At 42.1% G+C, this 26,495-nt stretch overlaps 1 protein-coding gene across 13 annotated transcripts in view; it reads right to left on the bottom strand.

The window, feature by feature from the left end:
- LOC308296833 (calcium/calmodulin-dependent protein kinase type II subunit gamma) overlaps window positions 1-26,495 on the bottom strand; it is an 84,430-nt gene that overhangs the window by 34,917 nt on the left and 23,018 nt on the right. For all 13 annotated transcript variants that reach the window (XM_080740162.1, XM_080740173.1, XM_080740168.1 and 10 more), the window contains exons 3-5: window positions 10,199-10,258; window positions 3,107-3,161; window positions 1,118-1,183 (exon numbers count right to left, since the gene is read on the bottom strand). In XM_080740162.1, the coding sequence (XP_080596288.1) occupies window positions 1,118-1,183; window positions 3,107-3,161; window positions 10,199-10,258 (181 nt within the window). The remainder of the gene's footprint in view (window positions 1-1,117; window positions 1,184-3,106; window positions 3,162-10,198; window positions 10,259-26,495) is intronic.

The raw sequence follows: 26,495 nt of genomic DNA, 5'->3' as shown, positions 1-26,495 counted from the left end.
ACCTTGGAATGTCTACATTAGCTCCCTAATCGTGACATTCAGTGAGTGTAATTTACTAGCATTTTTGTAGTAGACTGTGCGTGTGTGTGTGTGTGTGTGTGTGGGGGGGGGGTATGAAAACATCCTAAGGGGTTACTGAACCCAATCAACCTGATCCAGTTTAGCTCAGCTGTAGCATGGGGGCATTGGGGGAGTAATGGAGTAATGAGAGAAGACAGCAGAGGCTACTGGAAGGAAATTGAAAATATAGAGACAGAAGAAACAAGGATCGAGAGCAGGAGAAATGATATTTCTACATCAGTGATTCTCAACCTGTGCCCAAATAATTTTTGGGGGGGTCGCCAGATGATTAACTTTTTTTTTCACTCAACAGTAAACAAACCAATATAAAGTTTGAGTGTATAGAGGGTATCTGCACATTTCTAAATGACATTTTAAGGTCTTTAAAGTAACTTTTAGTAACCACTGTTCTACATGTCTTTCTTTAAGACAAAATCGGGAGAGAAGCTCCAGGCTTTGTGTACAGATTAGGTCAATTCTGGTGTCACGTTCACACCCCGATCATATTCTCTCTTTCGTCTCGTCTCTCTTTTTTTGCCTGCATCTGCTTAGGTAGGTAGGAGCCCCCTGTGTGCTTGATATGAAGATCTACACACACACACACACACACACACACACACACACAAATATAAACACACGCACCAAAGATAAAACCAGCAGGTAAGTGGGTTATGCCAGTGGTTCTCAACCTTTTCAGGTCGCAACCCACAAAATAATCGATCTACATACATGAAAATAGCCGATCTACATGCTCACAACGCCGTTGCGAGGCGTTGTGAGCATGTAGATCAGCTATTTTCACATTGTACGCCTCTAATATTTGGCCAATGTTTAATTTGACATTTTAGAGGTATTAGTCCTTAAATTGTCAGTTTAGAAATGTGCAGATACCCTCTATACACTTAAACTTTATGTTGGTTTGTTTAATGTTGAGTGAGAAAACAATGTTTCATATTAAGTTAATCATATGGGGACCCCCCAAAATAATTTGGGGACCCCCCTGGGGGTCCCGACCCACAGGTTGAGAACCACTGGGTTAGGCCATAGAGTACTGTACCTGGCATCAGCTTCGCTGTAATACTCTCTGGCAACAATGTCTTCAAACAGCTCCCCCCCAGTGACACTACACACACAAAAGCACACAAACACATAAAGAGCAGAGAGGCATTGTTATTTGTCTTTTGATTCAGCAGAAGCTTGAGACGAATACCAGAAGAGTCACCGGAAAGAAACTCGCCTGGGCTGATGGTTTATGCCTTTTGATTGATTGATTGAGGTATTTATTAGAATTAGTTTTAGTTTTAGTTTTGGATAGGAAAAGGTACAGTTTCATGACTGATACAAAAAAAACAGTTCACTGATACAATGTCAACTAAAAAAAAACTCGGGTAAAGCAAGGCTTATTTGTTATTTTCCATTGAGATCCTTAATATCCTTATATAACCTTAACCTCAGTAAAGCTGTGACAAAACCTAACCCTATTCCTAATCTTAACCTCAGAAAGATATGCGCAATTCTTACGTTGTATCTAACCTTATTCTCAGTAAAACAAATACAAGAATAAAAATCTCTGACAGTTTCTTTCCGGCAACTTTACCGGTTACCCTTGAGACATGTGGTCATTCCCTTGACGATGTGATGCTTGAGAAAAATGATGAAAAACATGGCAGAAGTCAAATGTGCTCATGTTAATCGCTGTGTGCTTTTGGAATGGAGGAAAAAGGAAATAAGAGATGGCGGTCTTCTTCACGAGTCGTCAGTTCTCAGCCGGTTCAGTTTACTTGGGGTTTAGTTTGCTTGGGGTGGCCCTTGTTCTGTCATTGCACAGCCCCTTCATGCGCCGCTTGGCGTGGAACACACTGCCACTAGTGATGGTCTGTCTGCCCGGTCACTCTTCAGCACACACGCATGTACTCTGTTGAGTATGTAACGTGGCTGTGTGTCTGAGTACACTCTGCTAAAGCCAACACAGTCAAATCCTAAGCAGACGCAAATGGATGAATTAACATTGGAGGAATCTAGTGTTTAAACTATGCTTTCTAATGTATATAATATACACAAACATAATATATCCGTAATGAAACGTAACGTGATCAGTTGAGAATCTGTTATCTTTGGTTGGTGACGCTTCCCAATGGATGGGTAAGAGCATTTGGGAGAAAGCCCCTGACTATCCAGTGATTGGACCCTATTCTGGGCTTGTCATGATAGACAAACATCTTTTTTTTTTATAAAATATTTATCACACAATTTTGTAACCCATTTCTTCACCCAGTGCCAACTGCCTAAGCTGTAATCCTAGGCTCTGCTCTCCCTCTGCCACGCCTGGGGAGACAACGGACTGACCTCATGCTTCCTTCTATGCATGAGTAGTCCATGTTGCTTCTTTTCACCTGACAGGGGGGATTTCCCCGGTATGGACGTAGCGCGTGGAAGGAACACGTTATTCCAACTAGTTCCTTTCCCCTCCATCAGGCGCACCAGCTGGCCAGGGGGAGGCATTATAGAGACCAGGATTACTGCATGTTTTTGTGAGGGTATCTACCCTAGGAGACACGGGGAGAACATGCAAACTCCACACAGAAAGGCCCTTTCGCCAATCCCACCTAGGGTGTGGGCGCTTATGACACGGAGGAGGGAACACGCCCCCAGCGCCCACATCGTCACCGGGCGGGAATCGAACCCAGGACCTTCTAGCTGTGAGGCGACAGCACTAGCAACTGCGCCACTGTGTCCCCATAATAGGCAAACATTTGGCAAAAATAGTCAAACATTCTGTGAAAATAGCAGATCTACAAGCTCACAACACATAACGTGTTGCCATCTTGTAGATTGCCTATTTTTGTCTGGGAGATTTGTTATACAGGGAAAAAGGAGAAAGACCAAGTGTAGACCCTTCTCTTTGTGGAAGAACCCATACAAGGCTTTAAGAGAGAGAGAGAGTGTGTGAGAGTGAGTGAGTGAGTGAGTGAGTGAGTGAGTGAGTGAGTGAGTGAGTGAGTGAGTGAGTGAGTGAGTGTGTGTGTGTGTGTGTGTGCATACTTACAGGTCAAACACAAGGTAATGGAAGCCTTCTTCTGAGATACTGTCATGGAGCCGTACTGATGAGAAGCAGACAGAGAGAAACAGAGAGACAGAGTTAAATGAGGCATTGCTAAATTCGGTAATAACCTTGTAAAATAAAATATTAAAATCTTTCTCTCAAGCAGAGCCTCCCATGAACCCTCACCTCAGAGGAACTGGTTCTTGTGTGTGTGTGTGTGTGTGTGTGTGTGTGTGTGTGTGTGTGTGTGTGTGTGTGTGTGTGTGTGTGTGTGTGTGTGTGTGTGTGTGTGTGTGTGTGTGTGTGTGTGTGCGCACGATTGATCACTGGTCTGTAAGATTCATGAAAGCAGATCAAACACAGCTGTGAGCTGTGAACACACTGCTATTATCTTGTGATGTTATCTCTCTCTTTCTCTATCTCTATTCAATTCAAGGTGTTTTATTGGTATGACTGTCAAAAACAAAATTGCTGGGGGTGCCCGCCGCGCTCGCTGGCCTAGCGGTCCAGGCGCATATCACATAGGCTCTGATGCCTGACAGTGTGTTTTGGGGAAGAATCCTGATCCCGGCTATCGTTGCTGCATATCACAGACTACCTACTGTACTATCAATTAAGGCAGAAAAGCCCCCCCCCTCACATTGCTAACATGGACGATCTGCCTCAGACTTGTTGATTGTCCAGAATTTCTTTCATAAACTCCCGGGCATTGAACTGAGCAGGACCACTGGCCCTGAATAAACGAGGCTCAATGAACCAAAGGAATCAGATATGTGACACGGCCATGTATTGCTTTGCAGCTAATTAAATAAACGTCTTAGTAGAAATGGCTAAAGTTGTAGGAAGGCTGAATGTTAAATACTCCCGATACACAATGGCTACAGACTTGAAAGTACATTTTCTTTTTAATAGTAACTAGAAAAAAGCCCCCTGCGGGGGCCTGGCCCCTTATGTAAAAGTCCCCTGTACTCAAGAGATGGATACAGTCCAGAGGGCAGCTAAGCAATACAAATGTAGGATAGCTCAACATTAAATATGCAGTTTGTTCCAAAATGCAAAATGGTGTAAAATGTTGAGTCTGTAAGATATATACAATAGTTTCAGAAATACAAACCCCTCAGGTACAGGGTGGCCTGCTCTGTTTTGGCTGGGTGGGTTATAATAAGATAGAAAAAAAGCACCCCCTGGGCGTTTGTGTAGGTTGCATGGGATGTGTAGTGTAGTAGGAAAGGCAAAGTTAAATATTATGTTGAAATAAAGTGTACAATGGTAGGCCTACTGTTGAATAGTTTTTTTTTTAATTATGAAGTTGTTGTAGAACATGGAATGATTTTGGCATCGGTAGCCTAATACTTTTGTGCTTTTACTCAAGTAACACATTCGAACACACACGTTACTTGTAACAGAGTACTTTTACCTAAGTAGAAACATTTCAGTACTTTTCCACTCGCAGCGTCAACGGACGTTGCCGTTGGTGTTATACACCGAATCGTGAACTATAGAAAACGGTGCCTGCGATGTTTTGATGTTTTAAATCATGTTTATGTCATTTCTACACAGATGTTGTTTGTTTTAGGTAATTTCTACACACGTTGTTGTTCATAGCCAGAGCCGTTTCTGGGCCCATGGGGGCCCTAAGCGTGATTCTGCTATGGGGCCTTCCTGCGGGCGCGAGCGTAGCGAGCGCCCGCGAAAAAATAGGCCTAATATTTTTTATTATTTTTTAATCCATTTTATAATGGAAATATATATATATATAAAATATATATATATAAATGAATAAATAAAAAACTACAACAACAGGCAACGTATTTTTGCTATGTTTGAAAAATAATAGGCCTAATATTTTTTATAATTTTTTAATCCATTTTATAATGGAAATATATATATATATATACAAATATATATATAAATGAATAAATAAAAAACGACAACAGGCAACGTATTTTTGCTATGTTTGATTTGTTCTTTTCTTATTTAAATAAAAAATTGAAAACTTCCCCATGGGGTGCTGGAACACCTGCAGCACCCCTAGTTCCCACGCACTGGCAGAGTCCTGCACAGTGGCCACTGTGCCAAATTCACTTTCACTTTCAGCGGTGTGGATGCTCGGAAGCAAAGAAAGTCACCACAGTTTGATTTGATCATTCCTTAGTCAATTATGAAGGGATTTCAAAAATTAAAACGTCTCCATATTGCTTGGGAAGTCTACTTTGCAGAGAAACCGTGGCCTTTGCGATTCGCTAATCGCGGGATTTCGCATCGCGATTTCGGTTTGAAAACGATTAACCATGCAGCAGTACTTATTTTCTGCAGAAGCGCACGCCAGCGCACACACACACACATTGATTGATTGCTTGCTTGCTTTATAGTTTGCATAAAAAGCAGAAAGTACACACACGTCACACACACAGTACGGGTCCTAACAGGTCCTCTTGGGTTATATACATGATGATTACAGTCCCGTGTCCGGAGTGTTCCGAGGGAAATGCGACCATGCGCACAGAAAGACAGAGTGGAACAGTTATTGTGGGATTAATTATGACACATGTGGGCACATGACGAAATTAGATAGGTCCTTTGTTGCTAGCTGCATTAAGGTTGTCATTGCAGGAAAGTCAGAAAGGGTAAAGTAGAAGGTTTAAAGCACGCTATTCCTATGTTATACTGTGCCGCTGCTCTCTCTCAACTGCCCCCCCCCCCCACATCTCCTCCATCTCTGCATCTCTGCTTGCAGGCAGTGTTTGTTTACGCCCATTTGTGACGTGAATCGCGTCGTCGGTCAACTATGGCTTGTGCAATATAAGGCCCAAAAAAAATTAAACATTTTGGCATTATATGAGAAGTAGAGACACATCTGAAGGTGATAAAGTTGATGTTGGGCAAGGTACATGCGTTATTGATTTTTGTATTATGTTTTTTAGACAATTGAACAACTGCTGAACGTGGAGTTACAGATGGAAACACACACAAACACACAAACAAACACACTATTTTTTGGGGCGATTCTAATAAAGGTGTGGGATTAATACTGTATTGAAATTTAGACAATTTCTCACCAAAGAAGATTTTCCAGAAATTGTGAAAAAAAACGAATATCAACAACAGTGAAAAGCTTAGATCTGCTACAGTATTTTCACTATTATGTGAAATAAGATTCATCATGTACAATATTTGTCTTTGAAATGTAGTGGAATATCCAAAAAAAACACAAGTTATCAGGTAAAGTATAGATACCTCAAAAGATTTACTTAAGTACAGTACTCCAGTAAACGTATTTCGCTACTATCCACTGCATCTAAACCTATTATGTGAGGAGAAATGCAACGTTCCACACCTGATGTGCGGGGAAGCTCTCTGGGGGGAGAAAAAGAAAAAAAGCATGGCTGTGATTATTTTGAAATAGCTGTGTGATTACATTCCTGTAAGGTTCACCCAGGGGCGTCACAAGGGGGGGGAAGTGGGACTGAGTTACTAGGGCCCAAGGTGGAGGGGGCCTCATTTATTTTAAACTTTAGCTATTGAAAAATAGTAGCTATACAAGCTCACAGCGTGGCACTCGGTGCTGCGCTGCAAGCTTGTAGGTCTGCTATTTTGAAAAGTCGTGAAAATGTGTGCAAATCTTTGAATATATGTATTTTTTTTAAGCGAACATTTGTAACTCAAAATTTTCTTCTGGGGGGGTCCCTGGAACTAAATATTTTGAGATGGGGGTCCGTGGCCAAATACATATCATTTTGTGCGTCCTTCACATGAAAAGGTTTGAGCACCACTGACTGATTAGTTTTTCAAAAAAAAAAAACACCTTGGAAGGATTTGAAATATTCAGACTTGCACAAACTTTCACAATTTAGAAAAAATAGCAGATTTACAAGCTCGCAAGCTGTAGAGCTTGTATATCTGCTATTTTTCAATAGTTAAAGCACAACATGTGAATGAATCCTTGTACCCAGGGCCCAGAATTTGGTGCGACACCCCTGTAAGGTTCACCTCCCCCTCCCTGTTCTTTCTTTTCTCTTGTCAGCGGTCAAACATACAGTGGAAGCCTTCACCTGTTGCCAGGCAACCAAAGAGGTAGGCACGTACAATCGTTATCATGTCAGCAGAGGTTAGAGAGAGAGAGGAAGACAGAAAGAGATGGAGAAAAATGGAGAGAGAGAAACCAACAGTGTAGGTAGATTCTGTTGACTTAATTGGTACCAATTAAGTGTGCTTGTGTCGCTTGACAAAAAATATATATATTTTCTACTGAATGTGACATGCATTTTCTGTCAAAAATACTTTTCGTTTTTAAATCAGGCATTGCATTTTTTTTTTTTTTTTTTTTTTAGATTTGTTTTTGGGCTTTTATGCCTTTATTTGATAGGAAAGTAGACTGACAGGAAATTTGTGGAGAGATGCGGAGTGACATGTGGCAAAGGTCATCCGCATCGGGAATCGAACCGGCGACGCCGTCAGGCATCAATGCTTATGTGGCAATGCCTAAGCGGTATGCGCCTGGACCAGTAGGCCAGCGGGCGCCCCCAGGCATTGCATTTCTAAAATTGGAGCAGTCCTTAAAATACACTCACAGATTTAGAAATTTCATTTCCATCTCTACACAGTAAAATGTGTTGATTTAGCTTTATCAATATGTAACTCAGAGGGTCCTATCTTCCACCTGGGGCAGGCACAGGCACAGTGCAGCACAATTATTTTGTTATTTTCCAATCGATGCAGTTTAATGCCCAGCACCCACATTGTATGAATACCAAATGATCTTGGGCCTATTAAGAGCCCATGTTGGACTCAAAATGAGGTGTAGTCTGGTGCAATTCTAGAAGAGTCTGCACATAGACCTGCTTTAACGATGTCTAACGTCTAGCGCAGTCCCCCAGCACAAGATTTCCCTGATATTTAGAGAGTGCAATTTAATCTGCTATAGAATGATAGTAGAATGACCTATGAGGGTTCCAATGCATGCACACTGCTTGCAACCAAAAGTCCATCTGAATCCAACAGAGCAGCACTTGAATTTTCATAAGAGGAAGAAGAAGATCTCTGTGCTTCTTTGGAGACCAGAGCAATGAGGAAAGGGAGAGGGGGGAGAGAAAGGGTTCATGCAGTTCATTTCAATAAGCAGTTCATTTCAGATGATGAATATTTTTTAAACAGCTCTCCTCACATAAGAATGTTGTGAAGCCATAGCATTCTTTATCTATATCTGTGCAATGGACAGCAGTTACAGTGCTAAATATGCATTTTAGAGCTCCAACGCACAGAAGTTCTCAAAGTTTCAAAAATAGCAGATGTACGGTACCGGCACAAAATGTCGGGCTGTGAGCTTGTATATCTGCTATCTTTGAATAGACAATGACACAGATGCTTTCCCGGTTTTAATGGTTAGGATGGTTTAAATAAAGAACATAACCGATGAATGAGCTGATGATTAAGAAGTTGAAATGTCAGGTTATCACAGATGGACATAAATTAAGAGACTAGAAGCTCGGCCGGCCGAGTGTCTAGGTCGGAGCCTGGCATGCTCGGAAATTATGTAAATAGGGAATGAATGCCCCACCTTTAATGCAAACACCATTATACCTGTTGTCATAGGACCTGTTTTGACCATCTGTGTGCATTTATGCCCATATATGGAGATATCTGTGTCTGTGTGCGTCCATTTTATGCCCATATATGGACATCTCTGCATCTGTCTGTGTCCCTTAATGCTCATTATCCTAAAGGAGTTCGCTATAAACAATGTTGTCAGTAATGCCCTTATCATTATCCACAATGAAAACTTTTACAACCTCTGGAGAAGGCTGTGTAGAGTTGGCCATGAGCGAACACAGGTTTAGGCAAGTAGATGCCAACTCGTTCATTCTCTTGGCCCTGACCCTTATTGATGGTAACAGAGAAAGCTAAACGGATAGGGAATCCAAAAATGAATGAAGGTGAAGGGAAGCTCACCTCTGTCATAGTGAGGTATTCTTGGTAGGAAGAATGTTTCACTCCTCTTTGTGCCTACTACAATCTCACACTCAATGACTCTGTTCATCCTTTGCATTACCACCATTCTGGTGCCATTTTTGAGAGTGCGGCCAGGACCTGCTTGCAGGTTTCTAAGCAGCATGAGGTCGTCCAGGTCCAAATATGTGGCTTGTGAGGTCAGACTTAATGAGATGTGTCGGGTATCTCCATATATGGATTTCAACATTCAATACGTAACCATGGTAACCTGTCAACTGCCTTTAATGCAAACCCCATTATACCTGTTGTCATAGGATCCGTTTGACCATCTGTTTGCCTGTGTCCATTTATGCCCATATATGGAGATATCTGTATCTGTCTGTCTGCGTCCATTTTATCTAAGAACGTAGGCAAAGGTCTGAGCTATCTGTGTGTGAAATTTGGAGTCTGTAGCACCAACCATGTGCTGTCAGGGCTCTTTCAAGTGATTGGCCCAATTCGGCCTCGGCTTCAATTAGTCGTCAAGATGTGATGGAGGAAAGTCTGATTCTTTCTATGCCCAAAATGACAGTTTCGCCCTTCTCCTGAAAATATTAGCGGCCTCGTGACGACGCATAATATTCTATGATTTTTCAAAGGTCAGAGAAAAACTCTCTGATTCAGAGAGTTTTTCACTGACCTTTGAAAAGTGGCGGATAGACGATGTTTAACATTATTCTGGCTGACACACCCACTTTTAGTTGCTTGTGCTCGTTTTCACTCTCCTTTTCTATAACGCCTTTGTGAGTAGACAAGAAAACGACCTGCATGTCTGCCTGGGTGCAACAGCGTTGCTAAAGTGTGACAATTTCAAACCACAACCCCATATGCAGGTTGGTGAGAGAATTAGGGGTGTGGCTGGCAGGACAGAAACTAACAAACTGGATCTCCACGTACTGATGCGTTTGGTGACATCCAAATCCAATGAATGGGAACGATTTGGAAATGAAAACACAGAACCAATGCCAATCTTGGGTCCTTCATATGGAACGGTGGTTTTCTCCGCCGTCCAAGCTCAGAATTTAGATTTCCCCAGACCTACCAGTAGTCTGAGATCTCTGATCGCCTGGCTACGTGAAACTAAGGTAGTGTTATAACAGCACTCACCTATGTTTGGGTGTTTGAGCAGACGACAGATTCTGGCCTCTCGTTCCAGTTTCTGATGATCTGTAGAAAGAAACACAGAGACTTGAGGGTCAGTTCCAGGAATGATAGAAATTGACATTATTTGACATTGGTCATGATCTTAGGCTTAACACAGGCATACATAAATACAAAGTTTGAAAAAAAAAAATACAAAAAAATACACATACAAGCTATGTCAGCATTTAAATTCTCTGAACAATTTTGTGGGCTTTTTGTATTTTTTTGTAAAAGGACGGATGATAAACATCCACTGCCATTTATTTTCCCCACAGGGATTTATGTTGCTCTCGTTTTGATATGTCCCAGTACATAACCAAAGACAACATCCCATTTGGCTGGCATTGTAGTAGTATTTGGCGGTGTCTCTGCCTTTTACAATACACAAATCAGTGACCTCCTCAGTCTGTACCCATGACTTTCTGGGAAAGACGGTGGAAAGTCCCACATCGTTAATTTTAGATGTCATGGAGCCTAGAAAATGTAGACGCAGGACCATACTTTGCGTAATTGAAAGAGTAGACTTTAAGCTTAAAAATACTTTAGAATTCATTATTTTAACCCAGACGCAGTCAGTCATAATGAAAAGCTTTTATTCAAACGGTTGTTTTCAGTGAGAAATGATGACGTGCAAGAGAGATAAAACAATTTGTTGTGTGTGTGTGTGTGTGTGTGTGTGTGTGTGTGTGTGTGTGTGTGTGTGTGTCAGACACAACAGAGGCAAAGAGTAAATATCTCTTAAAGTTTATGTCCCACCTCAAGATATGGGTGACACTGGGGTCAATAAGAAATCTAGTATGCATAGGCTGCAAGTTGCATATAATGATGCCATGAGAATACTCCTTAAAAAGCCCAGAGGGGGCAGTGCTAGTGAGATGTTTGTCACTGCTGGAGTGAGGACTTTTAAAGCACTTTTAAGAAGCATCATTGTGGCACTTTCAAACCATCTTATGAGCAGTTCACGCTATACATCCAGACTAAGGGTACACTGGCTAAAATGCCTGTGTGTTTTTCCTGTGGGCTAAGTTATATGTACTATTTATTTTACATTTTCTTATTGATTTTTATTGCCTGGCGTGTTTCTTTTATGTCTTGTACACTGTTTTATGTCTTAAACCTGTTTCATGGACCTGAGTCCACTAATAAATATTGATTGATTGAATAACAATTTATCTCTCCCTCCCCCTTTCTCTCTCTCTCCCCCTCTCATCCCACCTAGAGCCGGGTTCTGCTCGAGATTTCTTCCCGGGAGTTTCTCCTTGCCAAATGGAAATTGTGGAGTCTCTGAAAATTTAGTATGGTCTTGACCTATATGTAAAGTGCCATGAGAGAACTTGTTGTGATTTGGTGTTACATAAATAAAATGTACTTGACTTGACAGTGCTACACAGACACACACCCACACAGAGCCCAGAGTGCTAGTTAGGCCGTCATGTGCATCAGAGAGGAGTGTTGAGCTGATGTTCTGGTGCTGAATGCTAATCCTGCCGTCAGTGCAGTGCCTGCTACCGCCTCTGTACACCCCATCCTCCCACACATACAATCTCTCTATCCCTCTCCCTCTGTCTCTCTCTGGATACTCTCCCATGTCTGTCCCTCTCTTTTATTCTAAAACCCCGCAAGCACGCACGCACACACACACACAGGGGGGACAGGGTTTGCCAGCAGCATAAAGGCTTTGTCACTGAAGCAGAAACATGATGACAACAAGGAAGTACTGACATCAGTTCAGTTACATATCCTATCCTATATATATTTAATATTAAAATTGCAGACATTGGGTCGCCTGTTGACGCCCCAAACATGAAATGCTCCAATGTCAGACACAACAGAAACCCTTCACGTTGCTGAACGATGACAATTTGTGCATGGACCCCAACAGCGGCCTCCAGGGGCACTGTCAAGGCACACTGTGTCCCTTTCATGTCCATAATGGAGCTCTGTGTTAGCCATGCCCAAATATGAGGTCCAGGCCAGACAATAACATCAGTGCAATGACATATTGATGAACACAATACAACTTGAAAGCAACAAAAGAGGATGTTTGATTAGATAAATAAGCAACTGAGGGAGTGTTGTCTGACACAGTAGCTGAAGGAGTGTTGTCTGACAGTTGATGCCTGAAAACTGTGATAAGTTTTGTCTGACAAACGATCCCTCTTGGGAGGTTTGTCTGACAACCGATTGATGTCCTAATATGGAGTGGACATCTAGACATCTAGTACATGGAGTCATGTTTTCATGGTGGGGGGAAGCCGAGCTGCATATATATATATCGTCACTGTCGGGCAGAAACCTCGTATCTCCAAGTTTCGAATGTGTAATTTTTTTCGCAAAGTAAAGCACTGCTTCATCACACAAGGCAGTCACACAAAAGTAGTGAAAACAGCTGATCTACAAGTACACAACGCCTCGCGGTGCGAGGCGTTGTGTACTTGTAGATCGGCTGTTTTCACTGTTTAAATCATTTTAACAATGATAATATACAAAACAAACGGTTTTGGACATACAAGGTTTCCACCCGACAACGACAATATATATATATATATATATATATATATATATATATATATATATAATATATATATATATATTATGATCTGAGTGCTGAATGACACCAGTTGAGAACCAAGTTATGGACCCAAACTCACCACTACCCCCTTTGTCCCAACGCTCCCTGAACAGCGTGTTTAGATGAGGGGGAAATCAAAGCATTCTGTGGACATTCCACAATTTTTTTTTCTTAAGAGATTTAATAGGCCTCGTTTGGCTGCTTGTATTCTGGGAAGCGGGACCTGCCTGCGAAAATAGGTCTATTTATTTTTCAGTGCTGGCCTTCGATGACAGCTTCGTTATGCTGGTGGATAGTAGGCACGTTGGCTGCAAGGTGCATAAAAACACCAATTGACTTCTGAAAGAAATACTAGAAACTGACCAGCGCTCACTCACTATTAACTGTCTGAAACCTTCAGATAGACACTACAAACTTATTATAGCCGGAAAGTAGGATAATACAGTAGGATTATAGTAGGATGAACCAGGGGTCTTTAACAGGGGGTCCAGGGACCCCTAGGGGGTCCTCAGAGTTACTACAGGGGGTCCTCCAAATCAACAACTTGAACCCTTATTCTGAGAACTGTAGCCAAAAATAGCAGATCTACAAGCTCACAACGCTGCGAGGTGTTGTGAGCTTGTAGATCGGTTATTTTCGGCAAAGAAGTTTGGTGTAGGGGGGAAGAAGAGCAGACTAAGTACAGAGTAAAAGGTTTATTAGGTAATGACGGCTGAAGTGGTTCTGAAAACACAAATTGACATGAATCCAAAATACACTGATGATTGTGCTGTCAAACGATGAAACTATATGGAATCTATGAAAAGGTTGTGGGGGTCCCTGACCCTGCTTCATCTCTCTCTCAACTAAGGGGACCTTGGCCTGAAAACGTTGAAGAGCCCAGATGTAAACACACAAACGGAACAAACACATGCAGAGCTTTCCAGGAGATGCTGTGTGACATATGTTGTGGTCGTGAGTGGGGGAATACACAGCACTTAGACTAATTGAATTGGAGTGATGGCCACCAGCCCAGCAAGCTGCATCATCATATTCAATTTATCCATCTATCCCTCCATCTGTCTGTCTCACCTGTCTGCTCTGCTCAAAGAAGGAGCATTAAATGGACAGATGGAGGGACTGATGGAGATCATTTTAGTCCCACGTCACTGCATGAAAGAAAAGTGATCTATGATTTTCCAGCACACACACACACACACACACACTCACGAGCGAGCACACGCACGCACACACACACACACACGTATAGCATACATAGAAATACAGACAAATAGAAAATCAGTCCAGAGCTACTGTAAAACCTGCCAAACAAAACTAACAGAAGTCATGGCTTCCTTTAGTCCAGTCATTCAGTCAGTGAGAGTCTGTCAGAGATACACAGTGCTCAACTCCAAGTCCAGGCTAAAAAAAAAACACAGACAAAATATCAGTCAGCAGCGGCTCCGTGCGAAACATGTCTCATCATGAGGGAATGATGGAGACAGAAACCTGAATCCATAGTGAGCCAGGTTGTCATATATTGAGGGAATGACATTACATTACACTACATTAAGGCGGTAGTGAGTTAGTGATTAGAAACAAACTGCATGCATGCTACATAGTAGCTCTGGTCCAGAGCGTCAGCTGCACTGACGCTCTGACAGGCGGCTGACACTAAGACTAGACCAGGATTTCTCAAAGGTTGAAAGTCTATTCTCCGTGGTGGGAAACCTCTCAGCACCTCACCCACTCTATAAAATAGATTTTTTTTGTCATGAAATAAAACACATCCAACTCGAGCCACCGCAGAAACAACCCGGGAATAAGCGGCGGTCACGTTGGATGCGGCGGTGGTCGAGTTCGATGCGTTTTATTTCATGACAAAAAATGTACAGAGTGGGTGGGGTGCAAAACTACCTTTGTTTGGGTGAGTAGCGAAGTAGTTTAGTTTATTTTGACTGAAGTTGAGCCCTCGTAGAGGTAGAGAAATCCTGGTCTAGTCTTTTAGCCTGTCAGAGCGTCATGTGTCAAACTCATGTGTGCAAGCATGCCGCTGACCTAGCAAGTGTGTTTCTAGAACCGTGTGTGTGTGTGTGTGTGTGTGTGTGTGTGTGTGTGTGTGTGTGTGTGTGTGTGTGTGTGTGTGTGTGTGTGTGTGTGTGTGTAAAGTGTCAACCGCTAATGCGGTTAGGTAAGACAGGCATCTGTGGTCTCTGTGGCATGGCATAGCTTAAAACACTCAAATGTCACTCATTTAATCCTTGGGCCAATATGATCTGACCGTGTGTGTGCGTGTGTGTGTGTGTGTGTGTGTGTGTGTGTGTGTGTGTGTGTGTGTGTGTGTGTGTGTGTGTGTGTGTGTGCGTGCACGCGCGTACGTACGTGCGAATGAGGAAAGCCAATAGTTGGCCTACTGATTCCATTTGGAGCCTTTAGTAGCAACAGTTTAACATAGAAACTTTCCATCTCTTCCATGCATTTCAACCTTTTTCCACCATGCACACTGGGCAGAGGTGTGCCAACTTCATGTTTTGGTCAGGTGACAGAACACCCAAACACAGACTTACAAATGCAAAGAGAAATCCAAGGACAGTCGAGCAAGATCAAGGAAGTTATCCTTCCTCTGTGACTAGTAGGACGGAGATAGACGGCTCCTCACTGGCAGGTGAGCCAGGCAGTGGCACCACAGGTGTGCGTGCGTGCGTGCGTGGGTGGGAGGAATAATTGTCATAACGTTTACATTTGGGGGGGAAAGGGGAAATAAATACATACATTGGCTAGTGTAAAATGTATAGATGGAACAGACTGACAGACAGACAGACAGAGGGGGGAAGAGACTTTGGTCAGCGTGGCCCAGGGAGCGGACGATAGATACTATAAATAGATCCAATCCTCTTCCAGCTTATGGCCCTGATTGAAGATGACCTGGCCTGGCCTCAGTCACACTGAGACAGAGACACAGAGACAGACAAAAACAAACTCAGACAGGTGGGGGACTAGCTGAGTAAGAGTTCTTACTAGGCCTGGGCAATTAATTAACTAAAACATATTCTGAAACCGATATTTATAACCAATTATAACCAATTTATAACCAATTTATAACTTAATCTTGCTTATGTAGGTTAAATAGTCTGAGTTTTTTTTTGGTTGATTTCAAAAACAGTATAATCAACAGGAAAAATCGAATAATCTTTATAAATTAGTCAATTAGTCTGATTAACCACTTAACCCTAGTATAATATTCCTTGTGCAATGGAGGCTAGTTGCAAACGGTCTCACTTGGCATCACATCAGTGAGTTATATTATAAAGTATGAACGGAGATGAGGAGAGGATTATGAATAGCTAACGCTAGCTGGTACACTAGCTGTCATTACCCCCGGTATAGCCTACATCTAATAATCTCACCTCTTTATAATAATCAGTCAGATTATCCATATATCCTATTGCATGTGTCTTTCAGCACCACAGAAGCAAACATATCTCTGACTCTCTCCCTCTGTGTGTGCACAGTGTATGCTTGGTTCCACTGTTTACAGAACGGCATCATTCTTCAGTGTGGACGATCACATCATTAACGGTATAGTTACAGACGTCACAGAACCCAAAAAAGACCAAAACGTGAAATGTCATAATGTATTCCCTATAAATCTAAAATCTGACAGAACACCTTGTTTCGCTCTGCAGTCAATTTATTTGGAAAGACCCCCAGGGGCGTCACAAGGGGAGGAAAAGTGGGACTGAGTTGCTAGGGCCCAAGGTCGAGGGACCATAATTATTTTATACTTTAGCTATTGAAAAATAGCAGATACACAAGCTCAGAGCGCGGCTGTGAGCTTGTAGATCTGCTATTTTTTTTAAATCTTGAAAATGTGTGAAAATCTTTGAATATACGTATTTTTTAAGCGAACATTTGTGACTCAAATTTTGCTCTGGGGGGATCCCCGGAACTAAATATTTTGAGATCTGAAAGCTCGCGCGCTTGTATATCTGCTATTTTTCAATAGTTAAAGCACAAAATAATGCGTAATAATGTGTTCCCACAGATGAATAAACATCACAGAATGACATGGCAGATTATATTTTTCTAACCGTTTCACAAGTTTGTGTTTTGCAAGTCAAGGGAGTCTGTGCGTCTCAACACATTTAGTGGTATTTCCTCACCACTTCCTGCATAACGCTGGTGTGGCGAGTTAAAGTACAGCCGGCAGCTGTGGGAAAAGTGTGCCTTTGTTTCTATTATAGCGACTTTGATCAGCACGACTCTCCCACACACACCCTGCAAGATAATGGACCCTCATAGTTTTTACACGGTCCGGGTTTGACACTCAAGATTCGGCAGCGCAGTCACCAGTTGAAAACAGACCTTTGCTCACACACATTAGATACATTTTATGTATTTTAATGATCAAACAAGATCTGTACACTTGTAAATGGTATTCATTGATAAACAATAGCACAGTAATTGTTGTATGAGTGTGTTTGTGTGTACAGTAAATGTCAAGTGACACCCCTTGAAGTAGAGGTATGGATTGAACTGCAGCAACACACCCAACTAACATGATAACTCTGTGCTCACTCCGAGTCTGTCTCTTCTCTTTTTCTCTCTGCCGCATGTCATTTCCTCTTCCTGTGTTTCTTTGTTCTCTTTTGTTCTGTAAGCTGTGGTCTTCTCCCACAAGACAGTTGACCTTACATGAGGCAGAGCAAAATGCACTCGACTATATTCAACTCTGGACAATTGGTTAATAATATATCTCCCCGATGTTTGTAGCCATGCAGCGGCCATACAGGTATGCCCTGGACTAAACAGACTGGTATTATGTACAGCATATCATCACTGTCGGGTAGAAACCTTGTATCTCCAAGTTTCAAATTTGTACGTTTTTTTCTGCAAAGTAAATCCCTGCTTCATCATACAAGGCTGTTGCACAGGTTAGGGTTAAGGTTAGGTTTAGGCATAGTTTTACTGAGGTTAGGGTTAAGGTTAGGTTTAGGTGGTCGGACCAAAGTGAGTTCGAACCAAGGACATCTCAATTACTTTGCATTTTCATCAGACTCATTTCCGAAATAGTGAACATACTGAGCTTGCAGAGAAGAAGCTGTTTTAATATTTTGAAATAAAATGTAATGGATGCAATTTTTTTAAATCATGGACATTGCATTATGCTAATTGCATCTCTGTATATTTAACTTATTTGTCATATCTGCCCTGTGCGAATTTGTTCACAAAGCCTAAAAGACAAACATAAATGTAACATTTATTTATATGTTTCAATGTTGAATGTTCAATGCCATGAACATAATTAAATCATGAATTGTTGTATGAAATTAAAGCTGCGCTATGCAACTTTTATTTTCTACCCTGGATTTGAACACTGTTTTCTGCGCCAGTGCAATTTCTTAACAAACTATCACTGCGTGGATATTGAGTCTGCTACTTCTTTTTGGATTTTTTTTGCAATTGGTTAGACCAGACGAATACTGGGCCCCGATTGGTCACCCAACTTTTCGGGTGAGGAATTTGATTCACAATTAAGCAGGGCTAGACCCTAATCCGCTAGGGGCATATTTTTTGCACCGGCAGATTTGTCTGACCAATGAGCTAATAGTCGACCTGCTTGCAACAGGGGAGAAATTAAAGCGATATTTCACTTTGAAAAAAACATGTGGTCATTTTATCGTTTAATCAGGCTTTTATGAACACCCTGAACAGTTTTTATTTTGCTTGATTCAATATTTAGATATTTGGTGTAAATGTTATCAGGCCCCCCAGGCCCAGGGCCTCTCCCCATACACACCCATTGTAACTTCAAACTACATTTTAACCATGATAGATTCATTAAAAACACCCACTATGTTTTCTGTTGACTCATACTACCCTCCTAATGAAAAAACACGGCCTGCTCACGTATTAGAAGAGTAGTACGAGTCAACAGAAAACATTATGGGTGTTTTTAATGAATCTATCATGGTTAAAATGGAGTTTGAAGTTACAATGGGTGTGTATGGGGAGAAGGCCTGGACGAGGAGGGCCGGATAACATTTACATCAAATATCTAAATATTGAACGAAGCAACTTAAAATCTGTCCAGGGTGTTCATAAAAGGCAGATTATTTGATAAAATGACCAAAAGTTTTTTTGAAAATGAAATATCCCTTTAAATCTTGACCATCAGATCAAACTTCATATCAGATGAAGATGATAGATGAGACATGACCTTTGACACAATCTATATGTCTCAATAGAAGAGCAGGGAGATAAGGTTGGGCGATATGCCAAAATATTCCTATTGGCCATCGTCGGCCCAAAAATCACTGATTGACTGATTGATATATTTGCGCTAGAAAAGCAATAATGTGAGTACAGCTCCCCAGTCGTGTTTGCGCTGTTGACTTCTGGCCTTCAAAATAAGATAACGGGGGTGATGCCAACCTGAGACTGGCCTCGTGGACTTTATAATCCGTTAATTTCATGGGCACTAAATGAGTTAATAACTAATCCAAAGAGATGAAATGACAAGTGACAAAACTGGTTGAATCAAACTGGTAAAATCATGGGAGTATGGGATGTATCTTGGGCTTGGCCCTACTGAACCAGTAGGGAGCCCCATTGAGCTGCGCTTGGCTTCACTAAAGAGTTTATCCTTTATTTCTTGTTTTTTAAAGGGAGAAGATATATAAGTGTCTGTCTGTAGGTCTGGTCTCCCTTCAGTGGTGATGCTGCTGAAGTGTATTTAATGAGCCCCCCCACACACACACTTTATTTTGTGAGATCATTGTCAGAGAAAGCAGTGTATTTTTAGTGGTTAGTGGTATTTGAAATATAGGTGCAAAAGAATGGCTTAAAGTATATTCTAAAACATGCAGCACCATTCTATCCATAGTATGTGTCTCACACTCCCTTTCCATTGTCATCCATCGCTACACTTCTCTCCATCTCCCTCTGTCTCTCCATCTCCCTCTGTCTCTGCATGTCTCTCCTCACTCTCCCTTGTCCAGTCTGTCTCTGGCACAAAGTTAGTACATTTTGCCCAAGCAAGTCCACAGAATCATTAGTGTGTATAATCCACTGAATTAAGTAATTAAATGAAGGGCTGATAAAGATTAGTATACAGATATAACACAGTAATACGAAAATACTGGTTGGTGACAGGCCGTTATATAAACTAATGCCAATGTTAAGAAAGGGGGGTTTGCATCATCTGGGATGTTCTTTCACTGTGCCTCCTCAAGACACACAAACACAGCGTCAGGGTTAGCACAGGCATACTTTATTATTTATGTATGACTGTTGGCCAGAGAGAAAAACGTATTTTGGTACAGTACCATTATATGTGTGTGCGCGAGTCACACACACTGTATATAGTGCTATTATTCAGGGTATGAGAGGGTTCAAGGATAGGTTAAATCCAGCCCTCTGTGTGAAAGAAAGTAAGAATAAAACATCTTAAAACTTTGTCACCTTAGCCGACTTGCTATACTTGCTTGCATAACGCTAATATCCCTTCCTGTGCGTGCGTGAGAGTGAGAGAGACTGACTGACAGACTATCTCCTTTAATTTCACTAGGTCCGGCTATGAATAAGCAAATATATAACACAAGATTATATACAGTATATAAAGCAGAATTATAATTGCTCAGGCTTCTAAGTGCCATATGTCATGAAGGACATAATTTAAATGCCATTTATGTGCATGCAAAACCTGTAATGCTTTTGGAAACCTCTGAATATGCAAGACAAGCTGCTCAATGCACTGTCAATGAGGATGAAACTAAATGTACCGCTTATTCCTATGGTATGAATTCCTTTCAATCTTTCATCTTTGTTGGAATGCCTTTCTGAGGTGGCTCATAGGTTAATATGTTGTGTGATAGGCATTGCATACCCCTCGTCTAAATAAGATACAAATAAATTAATGAATAAAACACACTTTTCAAACACACATGAAAAGGTGACTAGAATGTAACCAGTAAGTAAAGAGAGGGAAATGATAACTGCTCTATTAGCAGGTAAGTGGTGGAGGATGGATATACATTTATACACAGCTGAATGCCAAGTTGTCAGCTTTGCACAGAATCCAATGAGACCCCACAAGGCTCCAGTCCCCTCATCCAATCGGTGTGAAAGGTGAATAATTTCTCCAATGCCCCATGACAAACCTTTCCTCAAAAAGTTCAGTCCACTACTACAATCATCAGTTACATCATCAATTCAATGTTCCAGTGACCAGTCTGTCCAAAAACCTTTATGCAAATCCATTTTTGTTGTTGAGGTATCCTGCTAACAAGACAGTGGAGTAGGCCTGGGGCGGTATGGACATTTTGTTACCGCGATTACCGTCTTCCCATTTACCGCCGGTACTGCGGTAATTACCGCACCCCCGTATCTATTAATTAAGGTTCGGCGATAAGCCAAAATATTGCAATCATCTTCCCAAAAGTCGCCTCTCCACAGTGGAGAGGCGACACAGCCTGACTGCCCGAGATATACTTCTCTGTACAGCACAGCGGGTCTGGCTTTCAAAGGAGCAGATCTACAAGCTCACACCACATCGCATCCGCGATGCGTTCTGAGCTTTTAGATCTGCACTGTCGGGTTACCATAGTAACGTAGGCTAGCTACTTGGGCTTTTCAGACACAAACAGCTATGTGAACAAACCAGAAGAGGAAGGGTAGTCAGATCGTGTACAGTGATTCTGTAAACTCACGTCACGTCTCAACTCTCAAATCACAGTGATTGAGTGCTGCTATATACAGGTTTTAGTTACAAGACTTGACAGAAAAGGTTATAAAATCGCCGACGCGCCGCTGGACGGAGCACAACGTGCGACGCGGTGGAGCTGGAGAAAGTAAAATAGTTTCATTTTCGGTTTTGTCCACGCGGCCCGCGCTCCGCCAGTAATCCGTATGAATAAAAAAAGATATGCCACAACACAAGGTATGTATTAACATCCTTGTGTCGAGTGGATTACAGAGAAAGTATATGCTGCATTGCTGCTCCGTCATAGAGTTGTGCTCCGTACTCTACTGCCCTGCGTGCACTGTGTGTGTGTGAGTGACGTATGTGGGCGGCTTCCAACGTGTGGTACACGGCCCAGAGCAGAGCGGCATGGAGCGCATGCGGTCCTCGCTTCTCCCCCGTTTTAAAACTCGCTCGTTCTCAATAAAAATAGCCTATTTTTTTGTCTTTTTTGACCGCGGTAAGGACCCTGACACCGCGGTAGGCCGCGGTATACCGCGATACGGCGGTACGGCGGTTACCGAACCCAGCCCTACAGTGGAGTGGAGGGATTCCGTTAAGATATGATAGAAATACATCTTCATTGCTTCTTTAGGGGAAAGTAGATCCTCGAGCAACAAGAATCGAGGCAGACACCCATGGAGTTCGGTATCAGCGTGGACAGGGTCTCACAGCAAACGGGTGTTGCTGACTCCACATTTTGCACAAATATTACTCAGTGCTCTGACTATGTTCAGAGCTGCTTCCCACAGCGTTAATGTACTTGCACGATGTACAGTTGTAACAAACTCCATTATTATGCGATATACAATACTTTAGCGCTCCAGCGCCGGAAGCCCTATGATGCGATTTGATGATGCTGTGAGGGCCGCAACACGGCCCGATCTCTAGATGTGAGGGCCCCACAAGGCTCCAGTCCCCTCATCCAATCAGTGTGAAAGGTGAATAATTTCTCCAATGCCCCATGACAAACCTTTCCTCAAAAAGTTCAGAAGTTAAGCACCTTTTTGTGACAGGCAACGTCCACCACTACAATCATCATTTCCACCGCTACAATCATATTTTTATTATATTACTCTTTCAGATTTTATCCACACAGAAATTGGTACACAGTATCTCTACAGTCATGTGATCAACACAGATCTGTAAAATGTTTCATATTTCATCATTATGGGAAGTAGGGGTGCTGACTTCCCAATTTTTAATTTGGCCCGTTGCTGCAAATCATAAACTCAGCGTCTGATTGTGGTGAAACTGTGTATGCACATTCCCACTAGGTTGAGCAACAAATGCCATCCTTTTCACAATGGCCTGTTATAGAGCCACCAGCAGGCAAAATACATTTTTGTAACAAAATGCCTAACGTTGGGAACCGGAACCGGTTCGTTCGGGTACCCGGTTCCGAAATTGAAAAAACAGAGCCGGTTCCATCATACTTTTATGACCGGTTCCGATAACGGTTCCTGGATTTTCTCATGCGCGTTAATTTTGCTCAGCTGTGTGCATTGCAAGCGACTGAAATGCAGCGCAATCCTTTCGTGCAAAGGTGGTAGCACATCCGACTTTATTAAGGAAATCTATCCAACAACAGAAACACACAGTCTCCCACTTTCACTTTCTTCAGTATCCTAGCGAGCTGCTACTAGCCACAGCACGGAGCTTGCAATGTCCATTTCACTCTACTTGTAGCTTACTGCTGTTCATGGTTTTCCTGTTAATAGAACACTAATGACGGATGCGAAGTTTGTCTGATGTTTTATGAATAACATCTATTAGTACTACCGACAATCAGCTATTCACTCCTTTCACACTGGCAGCAGCTGATGACTACTTGTCATCGTGCCGTTAAACACCCATGCATTCTCCACCCTTAACCGTACAGGTTAAGGGTTGAGGGAACATGGGGGCTGAGGGAACATAGGGTCGAGGGAACATGATCCCTTGCTAAGATACGACAAGCTCTGCTGCCCCCCAAACCCTCCATCCATTCAAAACACAACAGACCAGCATGGATTAACGTGACTGACATTACCCGCTCAGAACACAAGTGTCATGTCTAAAGGAAAAACATGAGACACTTTAGAAGCATACCGTCGTCGTCGGGTGGAAACCTTGTATGTCCAAAACCGTTCATTTTGTATTTATCATGATAAAAATGATTTAAACTAGTGAAAATAGCAGATATAACAAGCACACGTCTCGCATGCTTGTAGATCTGATATTTCCTCTAATTTTGTGTGACAGTCTTTACTTAACGAAAGACATACACATTTGAAACTCTTGAGATACAAGGTTTCTGCCCGACAGTGACGATATAATAGAACTGAATGGGGGAAAAAACAAGGGAGATTATGTACACAAAGAAATGGCACAGACTGCCGCAGAATTTACGGTAGAATCCATGATATAAACAACATGCACCAGGTGAAACCCAAAAGAAATTTGAGAAGCAGCATAGAAGCCAGGAAGCACTGACACAGTTCCTTGTTCGCCAAGCGATACCAGAGACGAGAGGTATGTGAAATAATAAGCATGTTGATTTTGGTTTTAAAACTAATCAGGCTACAGTAGGCTAGTAGCATGTAAATGTGACTAGTTAAACTACTAGGAAACCAGTTGGGGACAAGAGAAGCCAGTATGCCGTTTGGAAAATTGACAAAATGTAAAATATAAAGGATTTGAACATGTGCCACGTCCACTTTCACGCACCATTCAGACCCACTCTCAGTCATAGGTAGACGGTGGTAGACCGCTGTTGGAACTCCTCTGGTGCGTTCATTGGCTAGCCATCGCCATGGTGACATGTTATAGCCTATAGCCTCCCAGGCTATGGGGCAATTCGCTAAGACCCGCCCTTCGTGAGCGTGTGTGCATATCTCTCGCTGTCTTCACACAATTTCAATTCAATTCAAAGGAGCTTCACACAGTGCACACAGCTCCTCCAACTGCTTATCTCAGCTCCTTTCGTGTGTGTGTGTGTGTGTGTGTGTGTGTGTGTGTGTGTGTGTGTGTGTGTGTGTGTGTGTGTGTGTGTGTGTGTGTAAAAGTATCAGTACTCAACAGTTTGCCAAATAGCTAATAGTTAGCTCACACTTAAAACACTCTTAAATGTACTTTAATTGATGTTTGCTCTTAACTGTAGCCAAACTCCTGTCCTGTCCCCCTATGGGGACAACGTGCTTCTTAAGGGACTTCAGGGCTTGATAATACTGCTTGAGGCACCCCAGAGAGCCAACATACAGCATTTCTGTAGGTTTTTACATATTTGTTCAGAGGAGAGAACTGTGTGAGGAGACTGAGGGCGGGAGGAGAGTCGTAGCTAATGTGACTGTTTGGTGAGCAGATAAGAGAAATGCTGCCAGAAACTCTTTATGCTTTTTTGTTTATTATACATGTCATTGGAGATTCACGGCTACTGCATCATAATCTGAACAGTGACATCAACAAGCCACCGAGTAGACTCTGAGTGATTTTATATCAATTAAGTAAGTGGAAACCTGCTCTGGGCAGAACAACAGGGACCACCCAAAAAAACTAAACAAGAATCTGTGTTCTGACGCCCACTAGGCCCACTAAAACCTGACCTAGCAGCGTAGAGACCTAGCTTTGCCCCTGGTCATAGTACTGGCATGACGTCATAGACTGCTATTACTATTACGGGTACTGCATTAAGTATTCTGACAACAAACAGGTACTCTGAAAATAGGTACAACGGGATTGTATAACCTGAGAGGCATCACGTTCCCAACCGTTATCATTCTCCATCACCATTGAAGGAATTTATTGCAACACAGTTTACCTTTGTAACCGAATCATTGACAGGTAGTCGTAGACAATGGAATCCATCTTAATGTGTGAGGGGGCAGAGCTGCGATAACATGTTTTCTTTTATTAGTGGCCAAGGCCACGAAGTGGCAATGCCTTGGCCACTCATTGTTATTGGACTTCATCACTATTATTATTATTATTCCGCCACTTTTTCTCTAGCGGCTAGACCGTGCAGTCGCTTTTTACGAAACTCGGCAGTATGGCAGAGGACTATGCCAAACGGCTAAAACGCGAAGCTCGCAACAATCGGCCAAAGGGTGGCGCTGTAGGAAGCCTTTGAAAGTGCAAACTTTGAACTGGTGTAGCTCATGCCCTGTTTCAGGTACAGCAATGAAACCTGTATACCCTTATGCGTCTCCTCATGCCGAACAACTTTTACGCTCTGACTTTTGACCTCTGACCTTTACCTCTCCCACAATTTTGAATTATATGAAAAACAGTAAAAATGTATCTCCTCCTGGGATTTTCGCGTAACGTGCGCGAAACTTTTTTTACATGAACTTTGGACCAATACGGTCTGAGAACTTAGGCGGATTTTCTTTAAAGCGAAACATTATTTTTTAATAATTCACTCAATGTTGCAGTTTTATGCAAATTATTCTTCTGCCTCTAAATCATACATGCAAAGTGACACGTTCATGGCATTTGGCAAATATGTAGAGAGTTAGTCCAAATATCACTGAAAGCAATCTTACTCCAATTGGCCAAAGGGGGGCGCTATACGAAGCGTTTGAAAACTCAAACTTTAAAGGGGCATAAGTCATGCCTCGTTTCGTTTAAAGACATGCAACTTGGTTACACACGTGCCTTGACTCAAGCGGAAGCCATCCGTGTCTTTGTTAAGTAAGCTTCGTCCATAGATTTTCCGCCATTTTGAGCAGTTTGTAAAACAATAAAACCCGCTTTTATTCCGGAACTTTCGCGTCACGTGCACAGAACTTTTTTTACATGAACTTTGGACCAACATCTAAAGATCTGTCAGATCGGATTTTTTAAAAATTGAAACATGCATTTTTAATAATTTAATCAATATTGCAAGTTGTATGCAAATTATTCTTCTGCCTCTAAAACAAACATTTAAAGTAATATTTTCTCACTGTGCAGAGCTGTGCATAGCTCACCTGGTAAGGCCTTTGTCT

The sequence above is a fragment of the Nannobrachium achirus genome, assembly GCF_963921795.1.
Source record: "Nannobrachium achirus genome assembly, chromosome: 13".
Lineage (NCBI taxonomy): Eukaryota > Metazoa > Chordata > Actinopteri > Myctophiformes > Myctophidae > Nannobrachium > Nannobrachium achirus.
The sequence above is the reverse complement of the archived record's forward strand: the minus strand, read 5'-3'. Positions and strand labels throughout refer to the sequence as shown.